Consider the following 17,008-nt stretch of genomic DNA (forward strand, 5'->3'; position numbering starts at 1 on the left):
ATTGCTTGAGTGCAGGAGTTCAAAACCACCTTGGGCAACATAGGGAGACTTCTGTCCCTCTATATATATATTTTTAATTTTTTGGCTGGGTGCAGTGGCTCGTGCATGTAATCCCAGCACTTTGGGAGGCCGAGGTGGGTGGATCACCTGAGGTCAGGAGTTCAAGACCAGTCTGACCAATATGGTGAAAGCTCGTCTCTAGTAAAAATACAAAAATTAGCCCGGTGTGTTGGTGTGCACCTATAGTCCCAGCTACTCAGGAGGCTGAGGCAGGAGAATCACTTGAACCTGGGAGACAGAGGTTGCAGTGAGCTGAGATCACACCACTGCACTCCAGCCTGGGTGACAGAGCAAGACTCCCTCTCTTAAAAAAAAAAAAAAAATTAAAGAAAAAGAAAAAAAATTCAACTTTTATTTTAGATTCAGGAGGTACATGTGCAGGTTTGTTACAAGGGTGTATTTCATGATGCTGAGATTTGGAGTCTGGGTGAAACCATCAGCCAGATAATGAGCAAAGTACCTAATTGGTAGTGTTTCAACCCTTCCCTCCCTCCCTCCTCCCTCTTGTAGTCCCCAGTGTCTGCTGTTCCCATCTTTATGTCCATCTGTACCCGATGTTTCGCTTCCACTTATAAGTGAGAACACGCATTAATTCACTTAGGATAATGGCCTCCAGCTGCATCCATGTTGCTGTAAAGACCATGATTTTACTTTTTTTGATGGCTGGTGGTATTCCATGGTGTATATGTACCACATTTTCTTTATCTAATCCACTGTTGATGGGCACCTAGGTTGATTCCATGTCTTTGCTATTGCGGGTAGTGCTAAACGGACCAGTCTATTTAATGGGGCCTTATCGTTTTTTTGTTTCTGTTGTTTCAGAAAGATGTGACTTACTCTGAAATGCTGCACCTCACCTACGCTGGCATCTAAGAATCAAAAAGTTAAGGTGTGTAAAGCACCTAGCCCAGCCTGTACCCATCGCAACACTGTCACTTGGTGCCAGTTCCCATTCGTGGTACCTATTCCTGTTACTTTGTATCTGATCTGAAAATCTCACAACTTTCACTCAAAGCAGAAGGCAAGGATGCTAATCTCACGGCAGCATCAGAAACAAATCTTTTTTTTTTTTTTTTTTTTTTTCTGAGACAGAATCTCGCTCTGTCATCCAGGCTTGAGTGCAGTGGTGCAATGTCAGCTCACTGCAACCTCTGCCTCCCAGGTTCAAGTGATTCTCATACCTCAGCCTCCTGAGTAGCTGGAATTACAGGCTTGCACCACCATGTACAGCTAATTTTTATATTTTTGGTAGACGGGATTTCGCCACGTTGCCCAGGCTGGTCTTAAATCCCTGAGCTTAAGTGACCTGCCCACATGGGCCTCCCAAAGTGCTGTAATTACAGGCGTAAGCCACTGTGCCTGGATACTGATATTTTTAAATGGTTAAGACCTAAGGCTAATGACAGGGTTTTTCCTTGCCTATCACATTGAGAGCACTTAGAAGACCTTCTTTCCTTCTGAGACATAATCAACTACTATGGGTTTCTCCCTTCAAGATTTCTGATCAGCCCCTTCTTTCAAACCCACTGCTCCTGTAGACTCCAGCCCTGCGATGGATATTTGGACATCCAGCCCTTATGATGGGGTAATTCCAAACCCTCCTAGCTGACCTTATCCCTAGGGCCCCTGACTTTGCATCCAGTTGGTCACCATTGCCAGACAAGCCTTCCTAAAACGCTACTTCCGGCTGGGCGCAGTGGCTCATGTCTGTAATCCCAGCATGTTGGGAGGCCAAGGCAGGCAGATCACCTGAGGTCAGGAGTTTGAGACCAGCCTGGCCAACAGGGTGAAACCCCATCTCTACTAAAAGTACAAAAATTAGCCGGGTGTGGTGGCAGGTACCTGTAATTCCAGCTACTGAGGAGGCTGAGGCAGGAGTATCGCTTGAACCCAGGAGGTGGAGGTTGAAGTGAGCTGCGATTGCACCATTGCACTCCAGCCTGGGCAACAATAGCAAGACTCTGTCTCAAAAATAAATAAATAAATGCTACTTCTTTCCCTCCATCCCTTGTCCTGCAATGGCCCCATATTGCCAGTACTTTTTTAATCCGCCAAAGTCTAGTGGTCCTGCTCAACCATCCTTTTTATCTCACAACTCCTCCAATGCAGCGAAGCTCATGCATGCCTCCAGAAATCTCCATGCTCATCGTCACCTCCATTCTTCCTGAGGTTCACCCACTTAAATTTAACTTCTCTCTTTTCCTTCTCTCCAACTATTCAGATAGTATCAGGTCAATTCCCACTTCATATCCTCTTCTATTAACATGATCGCCACCATTTACTGAGAGCACCAGACTCTGTGAAGGGCTTTCATATATTATTTCACTGAATCTTCTTAATTAGCCTTTGATACGGTTTGGCTGTGTCCCCACCCAAATCTCATCTTGAATTGTAATCTGAATTGTAATCCCCACCTGTGGAGGGAGGGACCTGGTGGGAGGTAATTGGATCATGGGGGCGGTTTCCCCCATCCTGTTCTCATGATACTGAGTGAGTTCTCACGAGATCTGGTTGTTTGATAAGTGTCTGGTGCTTCCCTCTGTCACTCTCTCTTGCCACCTTGTGAAGAAGGTGCTTGCTTGTCCTTCGCCTTCCACCATGATTGTAAGTTTCCTGAGGACTCCCCAGCCAGGTCGAACTGTGAGTCAATCAAATCTCTTTTCTTTTCAAATTACCCAGTCTCAGCTAGTATCTTTATAGCAGTGTGAAAACGGACCAATACATCCTTTGAGGCAGATCCTGTTATTATCCCCATTTTACAGATGAGAAAACTGAAATTCAGAGAGGTTAAGTAACCAGCCCAAGATCACACAACTATTATGAAGTGGTAAAGCCAGGATTCAAATGCAGGCAGAGCTCCTGCTGTCAAATGTTACAGTAGTATGCCCCTATATTGACCTAGAAATCCTTCTTGATCATTCAAAGAAAGCCTTTCTCTGTGAAGCTACAAGTCTTCAAAACAGAAAGGCTCTTCCTCCTCCATTTTTGTGAATGTCTTCAACTTCCACTCCAGTTTGACCCTGAAGGCCCTTTGAAGTGGAGAGATGTAGTCCTCAAGCTTACAAGAGGCATGTTTGTAATGGAAAAGGAAATTAATGAGCCAGAGAACACAATCAGTTCTAAGAAACACAGAGATGTGTCTAGTTGACATTAAGCATCTATATCAATTACAGCTTCAACTAATCCTAGGAAATTAGGAAGGCAGCAAAATTAAGTCAACCTGTGTTGGGTTCAAATCTCAGCCCTACCACTTATCAGTGGAGTGACATTGGGCTGATTGCTTAACCTCTGTAAGCCTCAGTTTGCTCCTCTGTAAATAGAACAATAAATGCAATAGATGGCTGTATTGTGTCTCATCTCATAGAATGTTTGTAAGGAGCGGAGGATGCGTGTAAAACATGCACAGAGTGGCTCATAGGAAGAACGTCATGCATGTTTTTTCTTATAATCATTTTATTTTTGTTTTTTTAGAGACAGGGTCTCACTTTGTTGCCCACGCTTGAGTGCGTGGTGCAGTCATAGGTCACTGCAGCCTCAAACTCCTGGGCTCAAGAGATTCTCCCACCTCAGCCCCCCCGGGTAGCTAGGACGACAGGTGCACATCATCACACTCAGCCAGTTTTTTAAATTTTTTTGTAAAGATGAGGTCTTGCTATGTTGCCCAGGCTGGTCTTGAACTCCTGGGCTCAAGCCATTCTTCTCCCTCAGCTTCCCAAGTAGCTGGGATCACAAGCGTGGGCCACTATGCCCAGCTAACTTTTTTATTTTTATTTTTGTAGAGTTAGGGTGTCGCTTACTTTCTGTCTGTATACAATAGTTTGCATTTTTAAAATAATTTCGTGTCAGTGGACTCATACAGTATGTACTCTTTTCTTTCTTCCTCGCTTCTTTCACTCAGCATGATGATTTTGTGATCTATTTACATAGTGTGTCTTTAGTCCATTCCTTTTTACTGTTGAAAAGCATTCTGTTGTATGGTTATACCACATTTGGGTTGTTTCCAGTTTGGGGCTATTCCTAAAAAAGCTGCTATGAACATTTGTGTACAAATATTTGTAGAGACACATACTCTCATTTCTGTTGGGTAAATACCCAGAAGTGCATCGTCTGGGTCCTGTGATTGGTGTATGTTTAAATTTTTAAGAAATGACCAAGCCATTTCCCCCCATGTGACATTCCCACCAGCAAAGCATGAGGGTGCCAGTTGCTCTACATCCTCTCCAGCACTTAGTATGATCAGTCCTTTTAATTTTAGCCTTTCCGGTGGCTGCATAGTGATATCTCAGTGAGGTTCCAATTTGGTTTTTCCTAACAATGAATGGTGAATCCACGTATGTATTTCCTTCTACTCTTTCTTATTAAGGCTCAGCTCTTCGGGAAAGTTTTCAGAAGCCCCAGGGTTGGCTAAGCCCCTCCTCTTTGCTCCGTTGGCTGCCCTGCTCCCAACCCCCTACTTACTCACACACCCTTATTAAATCAAGGTTACCTTTGTATGTGCCTGTTGCCATAGCTGTAAAGCCAATAATATAATAATTAACATTTATTAAACATGTATCATGTACTGGCCTCTGTATTAAATGATTTCCAATCTGTCAAGGAATTCTCAGCTATCCAAAGTAGATACTATTACTGTCACGGCTGTACAGTTGCAGAAACCAAAGCTTAAGAGGCGAAATAACCAGGCGTGGTGGCTCATACCTATAATCTCAGCACTTTGGGAGGCCAAGACAGGAGGATTGCTTGAGGCCAGGAGTTCAAGACCAGCCTGGGCAACATACCAAGACCCCATTTCTATAAAAAAAATTTTAAAAATTAGCCAGGCGTGGTAGTGTGCACCTGTAGTTCCAGCTACTTGGGAGGCTGAGGTGGGAGGCTTACTTGGTCCCAGGAAGTCGAGGCTTGCAAGAGCTGTGATTGTGTCACGGCACTCGAGTATGGGCAATGGAGCAAGACCCTGTCTCCAAAACTGACTTTGAGAAACTTCTTCAGATCTATATAATTCCTCATGGTTATCACTGAGAACAGATACAGATAGCAAAAGATTGAGGTGGGGGAAAAAAAGGTGAAATAACTCATTCGAAGTCCAGAGCCAGGACGTGGCAGAGCCAGGCCTCAAAATAAAAGCTCTCTCAAAAGCCCACACTTATAACCAACAAACTAGAAACCATCTGCTCTTCCATGGCAGGACCACCATGTACTCATACTATGAGGCTAGCGCCTCCCACCCAGCCTGGCAGGCATTTCTCAATAAATATCGTCTGCAAAACAGAGCTGAGCCTTCACACTGCTACCATCAATAACATTTAGTGACATGTATTCATCACTATGCTTTCCTAGCATTATTCTGTTTAATTCTCAGGGGATTAAAGAAATCAGTATACCCATTTTACAGATGAGGAAACTGAGGCGTAGGGAAGTTAGGCCAATTGTTCAAGATCACAGTGCTAGGAAGCAGCAGAGGAAGAAATAGACCACGGTAGGATGGAATTCTTAAGGGTGGGGTCAGGACCCCTCTAGCTCTGTTCCTCTAAAACCAGTGCACAGGAGACGCTCACAAGTGAATAGTGAAGAAATGAATTGATTCTATGGTAAGCATCTTTTGAGGAACTTGTGAGTGAAGTACTAAAAGAGGGCCTTTACCTGTGCTGGCTTCCAACCAACCCCCAAGCCCATTCATATAAGTGAACCAGGCAGTCCCAGGATCCATTAAGCCAAGGGGAAAGAAACAGGAAAAAAAAAAAAAAAAAGCTGGTGCCTGGACCTGGCCTTCGGAATCTCCACCTCTGTGCCTGGAGCAGACAGCTCACCTGAAATCCCCTTCTCTACTCTCTTCCCCTTTCGAAACCCTGTTTAGCCTTCAGGCCCAATGCAAACACCCCTCTTTGCTGTTGGCCTGCAGCTCCCCAGTCAGAGCCAATTTCTTCCCTAACTTCACACTTTTTTTTTTTTTTTTTTTTTTTGGAGACAGTCTCGCTCTGTTGTCCTGGCTAGAGTGCAGTGGTGCAATCTCTGCAACCTCTACCTCCAGGGTGCAAGCGATTCTCGTGTCTCAGCCTCCCGAGTAGCTGGAATTACAGGCGTGCATCACCACATCTGGCTAATTTTTTGTACTTTTAGTAAAGACAGGGTTTTACCATGTTGGCCAGGCTGGTCTCGAACTCCTGACCTCAGGCGATCCTCCCACCTCGGCCTCCCAAAGTGCTGGGATTACAGGCTCGAGCCACCACGCCTGGCCCACACTTGTACTTTTCATTTAGCCTGTGTTTCATTATACTGCGCTATAAGTTACGGTGGATTTTTTGTTTTGTTGTTTTTGTTTGTTTTTTGAGATAGGGCCTCACTGTCACCCAGGCTGGAGTACAATGGTGCCATCTTGGCTCACCACAGCTTCTGGGCCCCCCAGGCTCAAGCGATTCTCTCACCTCAGCCTCCCAAGTAGCTAGAACCACAGGCGCACCACCACATCTGGCTAATTTTTTGTATTTTTGGTAGAGACAGGGTTTCGCCACATTGCCCAGGCTGGTCTCAAACTCTGGGACTCAAGTAATCCTCCCCACCGAGGCCTACCAAAGTGCTGGGATTACACGTGAGAGCCACTGCGCCCCGGCCTGTGGTGTTTTTTTTTGAGACAGGGTCTCAGGTCTTGCTCTGTCGCTCAGGCTGGAGTCCAGTGGTGCAATCTCAGCTCACTGTAACCTCTGCCTCCCCGGTTCAGGTGATCCTCCTGCCTCAGCCTCCAGAGTAGCTGGGATTACAGATGCATGCCACTATGCCTGGCTAATTTTTGTATTTTTGGTAGAGATGAGGTTTCGCCATGTTGCTCAGGCTGGTCTTGAACTCCTGACTTTAAGTGATCCACCAGCCTCGGCCTCCCAAAGTGCTGGGATTACAAGTGTGAGCGACCACGCCCAGCCCTGTGGTGTTCTTAATAGCTGTGTCTCTCACTCTTCAAATCTGTAAACCTTTTAAGAGTGAAGGCTGGGATTCTGTCTTACTCCATCTCTAATCTCTACAGCAGCCAGCACTGAACCAAGAATAACAGACAGTGGATAGGAACATCCAGAGGCAGAGAGGGCTTAGAATCAGGCTCCAGCCCTACCACCTTCTAGCTTTATGCCTTTCAGCAAGTTTCTTAACCCCCTGAAACTTCGGTTGCCCCATGTTTAAAATGGGAATAATAATTCTCCTTATGTCATAGGGCTGTTATGAGAATTTAATAAGCTCAAGTTCATAGCTAAAACTCATTGAATGGATATTATTATTAATATGTGTTTAATAACTAATCAGTCCAAGAATAGGCATGATTAATTTTTTCTTCAGTTAACACATGAGGAGGAAACTCTTGCAAAAATAAAACATAACATTATGAACAAAGTTACGAGCAGACATTACCCAACTGTGTAAATAATTGGGCTTGTTCAAAGTACATTCTAGATACTATCATATTTGTAATATTTATATCACTGCTATAATAGTTTTGCAATAATTTACATAGTTGCCTGTCGAGAGACAGTGCAGAATCTATCCCTTTCCTAATTCTTTTGTTTGTTTGTTTGTTTTCTTGAGATAGTTTCTCACTCTGTCGCCCAGGCTGGAGTGCAATGGCGTGACCTCAGCTCACTGCAACCTCTGCCCCCTGGTTCAAGCGATTCTCCTGCCTCAGCCTCCCGAGTAGCTAGGATTACAGGCATGCGCCACCACGCCCAGCTAATTTTTGTATTTTTGGTAGATGTGGGGTTTCACCATGTTGCCCAGGCTGGTCTTGAACTCTTCACCTCAGGTGATCCACCCGCCTTGGCCTCCCAAAGTGCTGGGATTACAGGCTTGAGCCACTGCGCCCCGCCTCCCTCTCCTAAGTCTTAACCCCGTGCTTGATCTTCCAGAGGACAACCCATGGGGCCCTTGTCACACCTTCCACACTCAAGGAAATTGCCACCACTTCTGCAAAATAAAATTGATTAGGAATGAATCATGGACTGTATCAAATGCTGCTTGCATTGATCATCACTTGCCCCGCTATGGACTTAATTCCCCATCTAGTACCCAACATGACCTTTTAAAAACAAAAACCAGGCTCCAGCCCTACCACCTTCTTTAGTAAAGACAGGGTTTCACCAGGCACAGTGGTTCTTGCCTGTAGTCCTAGCACTTTGGGAGGCTGAGACAGGCAGATTGCTTTTGAGCCCAGCAGTTCAAGACCAGCCTGGAAACACAGCAAAACCCCATCTCTACAAAAAATTCAAAAATTAGCAGGGCTGCTGGGCATCATGGCTCACGGCTGTAATCCCAGCATTTTGGGAGACTGAGGCAGGTGGATCACTTGAGGTCAAGAGTTCGAGACCAGCCTGGCCAACATGGGAAAACCCCATCTCTACTAAAAATACAAAAATTAACCAGGAATGGTGGTGGGCACCTGTAATCCCAGCTACTCTGGAGGCAGAAGAATCGCTTGGACCCAGGAGGCAGAGGTTGCAGCAAGCCGAGATCACACCACTTTACTCCAGCCTGGGCAACAGAACGAGACTCCGTCTTAATTTTTTTTTTTTTTTTAATGGGCTCTAGAGGCATGCACACTTGTAGTTCCAGCTACTCAGGAGGCTGAGGCGGGAGAATCCCTTGAGCCCAGGAGGTCGAAGCTGCAGTGAGCCGAGATCTCACCACAGCACTCTATCCTGGGTGACAAGCGAGACCCTGTCTCAAAAACAAAAAACCTCAAAAAACATAACAGTTCATGTTAGTCCCTTGGTTAAAATTTTTCAGCAGTTTCTCCTGCAATGAGAATAAATTTCAGACTTTTTGTTTGTTTGTTTTTAATCACGACCTAAAAGGCCCTACCTAGTCTGGCTTCCCTCTGATTCATCTGCCCTTCACCCTGACTCACTGGGTTCCAGCCACCCTGGCCTTCTGCCTCTTCCTCTAGCACAAGGCCTTTACGTTTACTGCCTGGATTCCTGCTATTTATACAGCAAAATATCACCTCCTTAGAGAAGCACTTCCTGAACACCAAATGAAAAGTACCCCTTCCCTATTAATTCCCATGTAACACTTACTATGACTTAAACCATCTTACTTGTTTGCTTATGTAATATTTGACTCCTTCACTCTCAACCCAGGTCTTAACTTCCCCTAAATAGAAGCTTTACATGGGCAGGGACTTTGTCGAGAAATCTCAAGACTGTACCTGCAGCCCCTAGAACACTGCCTGGCACTTGTAAGGCACTCAGTACCTATTTATGGAATGAATAAATGGGATTTGGGGAGCAAATGATGGTCGTTTTTTACTTTTTATTTTCATATTTCAGATGAATTCAAATTTTTTATAAAGTGCATGTATTACTTCTAGAACCAGAAAAAAAGAAATAACACAAAACCAAAATGAAATAATAAAATGAGCATATGTAACCAAACAGAAGAAGACAGTTCAAACCCTTCCCCAAGAATCTATTATATAGATTGCCAGCAATTTGCGTTATTTCAGTCTCCACACTGTTTATGAAACCTGAAACGCTGGCCAGTTTAACGATCTGCTTGTTAGTCAGTACACAACTTTGAACTTTTAAATAATAGTCATCTCCCCTGGGCTTATGGAAAGATTGCAGTTTGAGCTTTCTACTTCATTCTAATCTCCTACTCACAGAGCATTTATTTCCACCACTATGCCTTTGTTGAGTTTTTTTTTTTTTTTTTTTTTGAGATGAAGTCTTGCTCTGTCACCCAGGTTGGAATGCAGCAGTGCAATCTCGGCTTACTGCAACCTCTGCCTCCTGAATACGAGCAATTCTCTCACCTCAGCCTCCCTAGTAGCTGGGATTATAGGCGCCCATCACCACGCCTGGCTAGTTTTTGTATTTTTAGTACAGACAGGGTTTCACCATGTTGGGCAGGCTGGCCTCGAACTGCTGACCGCAAGCAATCCGCCCACCCAAAGTGCTGAGATTACAGGCATGAGCCACCACACCCAGACAGTTGATGCTATTACCTCTCCTGGCATTCCCCTCTCCCGCCCCCAACTCCTCAACTTCCCCTGTCCAAAATCTTGATCATCCTTTAAGACACATTCAAATCTATCAAGAAATGGCCACAACAGCAGACAACTGTGTTTCTGAAAAGCTCTGCGCTTTTTCAAAAGGCACCTTGTCTGCATGTCTCCCTCAATTAATTACACTTGGTTGAAAGCAGTATTTTTATATATCTAACCACACTGAAATGTCACTATGCATTTTCCAGCTGAGCGGGGAAAAAACCTCCCTGCTAGTGGAAAAACGCTGTTGAAGGTGGCTGGGAGCAATTACTTTGAACCTTTCTCAAAGGAGAAAATACTAGATGGTTTGTAAGGGTGCGGAAGCCTTTCTCCACATGTTCCCATGAGGAAGGCAATATGTACAGAATCATTAACCAGAATTTACTAAGAAATGGAAGCAATGAAAAGCTGTAACTGGTGAGCTTGGGATAACCTCTGCAAATATTGCTGGGGCCATCCCCTTCTGTCCTCCTATGACAACCATTCAGCCTTGACTAAGCGCTTTCAGCATGAGGCCCTGTGCTAAATGCATTATATACATATCTCATCTAATCTTCCAAGAGTCCGAAGTGCGAATTACTACAATTATCCCCACTTCACAGATGAGGCAACTGACACACAGAGACCTTGAGCAATTTTCCCAGGGTCACAAATCTACCAAGTGACAACTGAATGGGGCTAGTTTGAACTCATTCAGCCTAACTTCAAAACGTTCCTTCTTTGCTACTCTGCTATAGCACATTACATATCTTTTATCTAAAAACTATAGTTGAAATTTAAAATAGCAGTCAACACAAGCTTAACTAAAAAAGACCAGTTCTGCAGTCTCCCTCCCCTCTTCAATTCTGTTTAATTTACACCTACTCAGTGTTTAACATAAAATATTTAAAAATGTGTGGAAGTTAAACAGAGCATGGCTTCTTTTTAAGGGGCCTCTTCTTTTCTCCAGCATTTCGTGTGTTACAACATTGGCTCGGCACTTGTCATGCCATAGAAACAAAAGTACTAATTTTCACACTTCATTAATAAATAAATGGAGGGCCCAGGCTTTATGGAATGGATCCATAGATACCCTGAGAGTTGAAAGAGTGTTCCAAAAAAGGTTTAATCAAACACCCCCTGAGTGCAAACAAGAGTCTAGAAAACAGGCCAGGCATGGTAGCTCACACCTGTAATCACGGCACTTTGGGAGGCCAAGGAGGGCAGATCACTTGAGGCCAGGAGTTCGAGACCAGCCTGGCCAACATGGTGAAACCCCATCTCTACTAAAAATACAAAAATTGGGGACTGTTGTGGGGTGGGGGGAGGGGGGAGGGACAGCATTAGGAGATACACCTAATGCTAAATGACGAGTTAATGGGTGCAGGAAATCAACATGGCACATGGATACATATGTAACAAACCTGCACATTGTGCACATGTACCCTAAAACCCTAAAGTATAATAAAAAATAAATAAATAAATAAATAAATAAATAAATAAATAAAAATACAAAAATTAGCTGGATGTGGTGGTGCATGCCTGTAATCTCAGCTACTCGGGAGGCTGAGGCGGGAGAATTGCTTGAACCTGGGAGGCGGATGTTGCAGTGAGCTGAGATTGTGCCACTGTACTCCAGCCTGGGCGACAGAGCAAGACCCTGTCTTCAAAAAAAAAAAAAAAAAAGTCTAGAAAATAAAACTTGCCAGATTCAAGTTTCAAAAGTTAGACTCTGGATCCACATTTTAAGAATTTCAGGTTTTGCCAGGTGCGGTGGCTTATGCCTGTAATCCCAGCACTTTGGAAGTCTGAGGTGGGCGGATCACCTAAGGTCAGGAGTTGAAGACCAGCCTGGCCAACATAGTGAAAACCCCTCTCTCCTAAAACTGTAAAAATTAGCTGAGCATGGTGGCAGACACCTGTAGTCCCAGCTACTTGGGAGGCTGAGGCAGGAGAATGGCTTGAACCTGGGAGGCGGAGGTTGCAGTGAGCTGAGATCGTGCCACTGCACTCCAGCCTGGGGGACAGAGTGAGACTCCATCTCAAAAAAGAAAAGAAAAACCAGATTTGAGGATCCACGCAAGTACAGATCAGGAGCTGTTCCTCTTGCCTTTGACTAGGAAGCAGGACTCAGCCTTTGATGGTTTGAAACAGATGGTAAGAAGGACTTTATACCAGACTTTTTTTGAGGGAGGGAGTCTCACTCTGTCACCCAGGCTGGAGTGCAGTGGCGCAATCTCGGCTCACTGCAAGCTCCGCCTCCTGGGTTCACGCCATTCTCCTGTGTTAGCCTCCCCAGCAGCTGGGACTACAGGCGGCCACCGCCACACCAAGCTAATTTTTTGTATTTTTAGTAGAGATGGGGTTCACCATGTTAGCCAGGATGGTCTTGATCTCCTGACCTTGTGATCCGCCCACCTTGGCCTCCCAAAGTGCTGGGATTACAGGCGTGAGCCACTGCGCCTGGCCTTATACCAGACTTTTAACAGTGTGCAGCATAGGACTCAGAAGTACAAAAATTTCAGGATTGAAACTGCTGTAAATTGGGTGCTTGTTGCAGTTCTCCGGCATGTTTCAAATTTTTTCTCATAAAATGGTAAGATATAAAAAGCTATAAGGGCATTATTGGAGAACTGACCAATATTTACATAATACCTTGCAAAGAGTAAAAGCAGGTTCTGTCTATAAATGTTGTGCAGTAACAGAATGGAAGTGAACAATGTGTATTGAGCACTTAACCTTGAGTTCTATATGTATCACCTTATTTAGTATACACAATAAAGCCCTAAGATAGGCACTACTATCATCTCTATTTTCAGAAAATGAAGGCAGAGTGTGAGGCTTAGCAATACTCCTAAAGTCACATAGCCAGCAAGGCACAGAGTGGGGATTCAAAGCAGCACTCGTGTGAACAACTTCTATTCTGCACGGACCCAGCATTTTTTCAAGGCTTCTGTGAGCTTCAGAGAGCAACAGGGCTGCCACATATTTATAAAATCACTGAGCATGTTCTGTGACTATCTCAACAGACTTAGGAAGTTTTCTGAAACCATGAAAGCAATAAACCTTCATGTTAAAAGCAGGCTCTGGGGTCCAAGAGACCCAGGTTCAAATCCTGGTTCTGCCAATTAACTGTCAGATCACCTAACAAGTCCCAGTTTTGTTTCGTTTTTTAAAATCTATGCAAGGGGAGTCTTAGTACTGCAGGAGGTTGTTATGGGGACTAAATGAAATGATGCACTTAAAGTTCTCAGTACATAGTCATCTAGCAACAAAAGGCAGCCATTGTTGAGAATATTTTGAGCTTGTAAGAAACAGGGACCCTTATGGAGATACAGAGTAGAATGATGGTTACCAGAGGCTGGGGAGGGTATTGGGAGGTGGGGACATAGAGATGGTTAATGGGTACAAAAACATAGGTAGATAGAATGAATAAGATCTAGTATCTGATAGCACAACACGATGACTACAGTCAACAATTTATTGTACGTTTAAAAATAACTAAAAGAGGGCGGGTGCGGTGGCTCAAGCCTGTAATCCCAGCACTTTGGGAGGCCAAGGCAAGCAGATCACCTGAGGTCAGGAGTTCGGGACCAGCCTGGCCAACATGATGAAACCCCATCTCTACTAAAAATACAAAAGTTAGCCGGGCATGGTGGCAGGCACCTGTAATCTCAGCTACTCTGGAGGCTGAGGCAGGAGAATCGCTTGAACCCAGGAAGCAGAGGTCGCAGTGAGCCGAGATTGTGTCATTGCGCTCCAGTCTGGGTGACAAGAGCGAAACTCCGTCTCAAAAAAAAAAAAAAGACTAAACTAAGAGTATAATTAGTCACACAGCTGGGCTTTTTTAAAAAAGGAGTGTAATTGGATTGTTTGTAACACAAAAAAGAATAAATGCTTGAGGTGATGGATACCCCATTTACCCTGATGTGATTATTACACATTGTATGCCTGTATCAAAATATCTCATGTATCCCATAAATATGGACACCCACTATGTGCACTTAAAAATTAAAAAAAGAAAGAAACAGAGACCCTCAGCCCTGATGCCCTGATGTTATGCCAAAGCACCAAGTCATTGGGTCTTGAAAGGATGAACTAGAAAGAAGGATCAATGTTAAAAAGGGAGAAAAAAAAGAAAAGGAAAGAGGTTGGCAGCGCTGTGACATCCATCCTAGCAGATGAACCACTAAGACATTAGATTGTGATTTCAACTTCAACCGGTCAGAATCAGAACACAGTTGAGTCCTTCTAGGAAGATTTTCTAAATCCATATTTACAGGTATAGAGAAAGAGAGCGCGCACACACAATTTTCCACCAGGTGAGGACAGAATAAGATCACATTCACAATACTTTAGCCCTACATCGCTCAGAGATCCATGCTGGGGCAGAGCACGGAGCAGTGACCCAGAGCGAGGCAGGAAGCTGCAGGGTCCCTGAGAAGGACCTCTCCTTCCCAGCCTGGTTGGTGGGCAAGCCATGTGAGAGCAGCGGCTTTGGGGAGCCCCTGGGTTTTCAGGGACCTCCAGTGACCCTGGAGCCCCTGAAGCTGCCTCTACACTTTGAGGGCAGGAGTTTCAACTATTGTATCCTATTAATGAAAAACAAAAATCCTTCGTTTACTTAGAAATGTCGACATCCAAACACCGCAGAGAGAACCAGTAAATAAATACGGCCGGTCTATTTCGAAACTGCCTTCTAGGGTTGTACCCAAGCAGACTTTAATTGAGTCAAGAGAGAAAGGAGAACGGTGTGTGCATGGTTCATCTTTTGACCCTCTCGCCGCCCCAAGCCTCCCATCCCGACCCAAGGAAGGGGGGGGAGGAAAAGCTGGGAATTTCAGGTGCACTCCGAAACCTCACGCAGGGGGTAGGAAAGCAAGCGGAAACCCAGCAGACACTCCCCCCTCTCCAGGGACGTGGGCGCTTTCCAGGACGGTCCTGCGTCTCCAGCACCCTGGCGCATCCCAGGCGGAGAGAGAATCCTCCTCCCTGAGCAGTGGGAGAGACCCGATTTCACAGGACCAGCTGCGAGCTGACAGATCCGGGACTCCTAAGTCGAGCCCAGGCTCCTGCCTTAGCTGCCTGGCCATCTCCCAACCCTCCCAGTGAGGCTCAGCCCAGAGGGTCCCCCCTTTTGTTCGCGGGGAGAGCGCGTCCCTGCGCAGAGCTGCGTATCCCCGTGCGCTGCCAGCCCCACTGCGGGGGCGCTTTCCTGGGTCCACTGCTGGCGTTCCTCGCGCTCCCACGACCACCCGCTCAGGCACACGGATCCCCAGCTGTCCCCGGCCCCCCGCCCCAGTACTCACTTCTCCCCAGTCCCTCCGTTTTCCAAGCCGTCTCCTCCACCGCCCCATAGCGCCTCAGAGGCTTCTCGGCTTCCAGATGGGTAGACAAAGATTGCTTTAACTCCATCGCTGATCCCCGTGGCCAGGTCGACGGGTCTCCCTTTACTCCATCCCCGCTGCGGGCTGCAGGGAGGGAGGTGGCTCCAGCCAGCAGCGTTTTAAGGGGCTGGGCGCCCGTGACGCGGCTCCATCTCTTCCGCCGCCAGCGCCCGGGAGCGCCTACTGGTACCCAGGAGGGGGAGGGATGCACGGCACATGCGCAGTGGGGAGGCTTGGTGGGGAGGCTTGGGGGCTGGGTAGGGAGACAGAGGGGCAGGAGATAACTCTCAGAACAACAACAAACAAAACAACTAAAATAAAACCAACCCAAAGGAAGTGAGAACAAGGCCCCTGCCTATTCCAGAGCCCCTAGTGATGCTTGGCATGGGGCTGGCACTGTGGGCGGCTTGCGAGCTGTAAGCGGGCTGCGGGTTTTGAGTGGGATTGGTGAGCCCGTCTCTATCTGCGGGCGATGCATCCATCTTTCTGGGGAGTATGCAGAGGCGTGAGTGTGGACCTAGATCTATGGGTTCTGGGCTTGGCTGACTGCGTTGCTGTGAGAATATCTGTCGTGTGCGTCTGTATGATTTGAGGTGGGACAGTGGATGCCTGTGTCAATTCCATATGTGTTTTCATGCACTTGGGGGAGACAGAGAGATGAAAATATTTTGCACACAGGTATAGCAGAGCTGTTTGGAGCACGGGGCTTTACTTTCCAGAAACCCCAGAGGTTTATCTTTAAAAAAAACAAAAAATACCACCATGGCAGTGGCTGGGCACGATGGCTCATGCCTGTAATCCCAGCACTTTGGGAGGCCGAGGTAGGTGGATCACTTGAGGCCAGGAGTTCAAGGCTAGCCTGGCCAACATGGTGAAACCCCATCTCTACTGAAAATACAAAAATTAGCCAGTTGTGGTGGCGCAGGCCTGTAATTCCAGCTACTCGGGAGGCTGAGGCAGGGGAATTGCTTGAACCTGGGAGGCGGAGGTTGCAGTGATCCGAGATCATGCCATTGCACTCCTGTCTGGGCAACAAGAGGAAAACTCTGTCTCAAAAAAAGAAAAGAAACGAAAAAAAGAAAATGATTTCCCAGTAGGAAACAGGAAAGAATATGAATAGGCATGTCATGTGGGCAGAGGAGGAAGGCCTAATGTGAGAAGCTGCTCAACCCCCTTAGTAATAAGGAAAATGAAAATGTAAATAAGAATGTATCATCTGATAGGCAAAAACTAAAAAATCTAACAATCGTGTTGTAAAAGATGTGGATTTTTTTTTTTTTTTTTGGAGACAGAGTCCAAAAATGCTGGGGTTACAGATGTGAGACACCATGCCTGGCATAATTTGAACTCTTATCTAATGCTAGTGGGAGTATAAATTGGTACAACTGTTTTTTTCTCTCTGTCACCCAGGCTGGAGTGTAGTGGCATAGTCTCGGCTCACTGCAACCTCCACCTCCCGGGTTCAAGCTCCTGAGTAGCTGCGACTACAGGCATGCCACCATGCCCGGCTAATTTTTTGTATTTTTAATGGAGATGGGGTTTCACCATGTTGGCGAGGCTG

General features: G+C 45.8%; 1 protein-coding gene across 1 annotated transcript in view; it reads right to left on the bottom strand.

The window, feature by feature from the left end:
- BMERB1 (bMERB domain containing 1) overlaps window positions 1-15,644 on the bottom strand; it is a 148,759-nt gene extending 133,115 nt beyond the window's left edge. The window contains exon 1 of the mRNA XM_055253427.2: window positions 15,370-15,644. Coding sequence (XP_055109402.1) covers window positions 15,370-15,475 — 106 coding nt within the window. The 5' untranslated portion in view covers window positions 15,476-15,644. The remainder of the gene's footprint in view (window positions 1-15,369) is intronic.
- Window positions 15,645-17,008: the final 1,364 nt, after the last annotated feature.

Source organism: Symphalangus syndactylus, chromosome 18, assembly GCF_028878055.3.
Source record: "Symphalangus syndactylus isolate Jambi chromosome 18, NHGRI_mSymSyn1-v2.1_pri, whole genome shotgun sequence".
NCBI lineage: Eukaryota > Metazoa > Chordata > Mammalia > Primates > Hylobatidae > Symphalangus > Symphalangus syndactylus.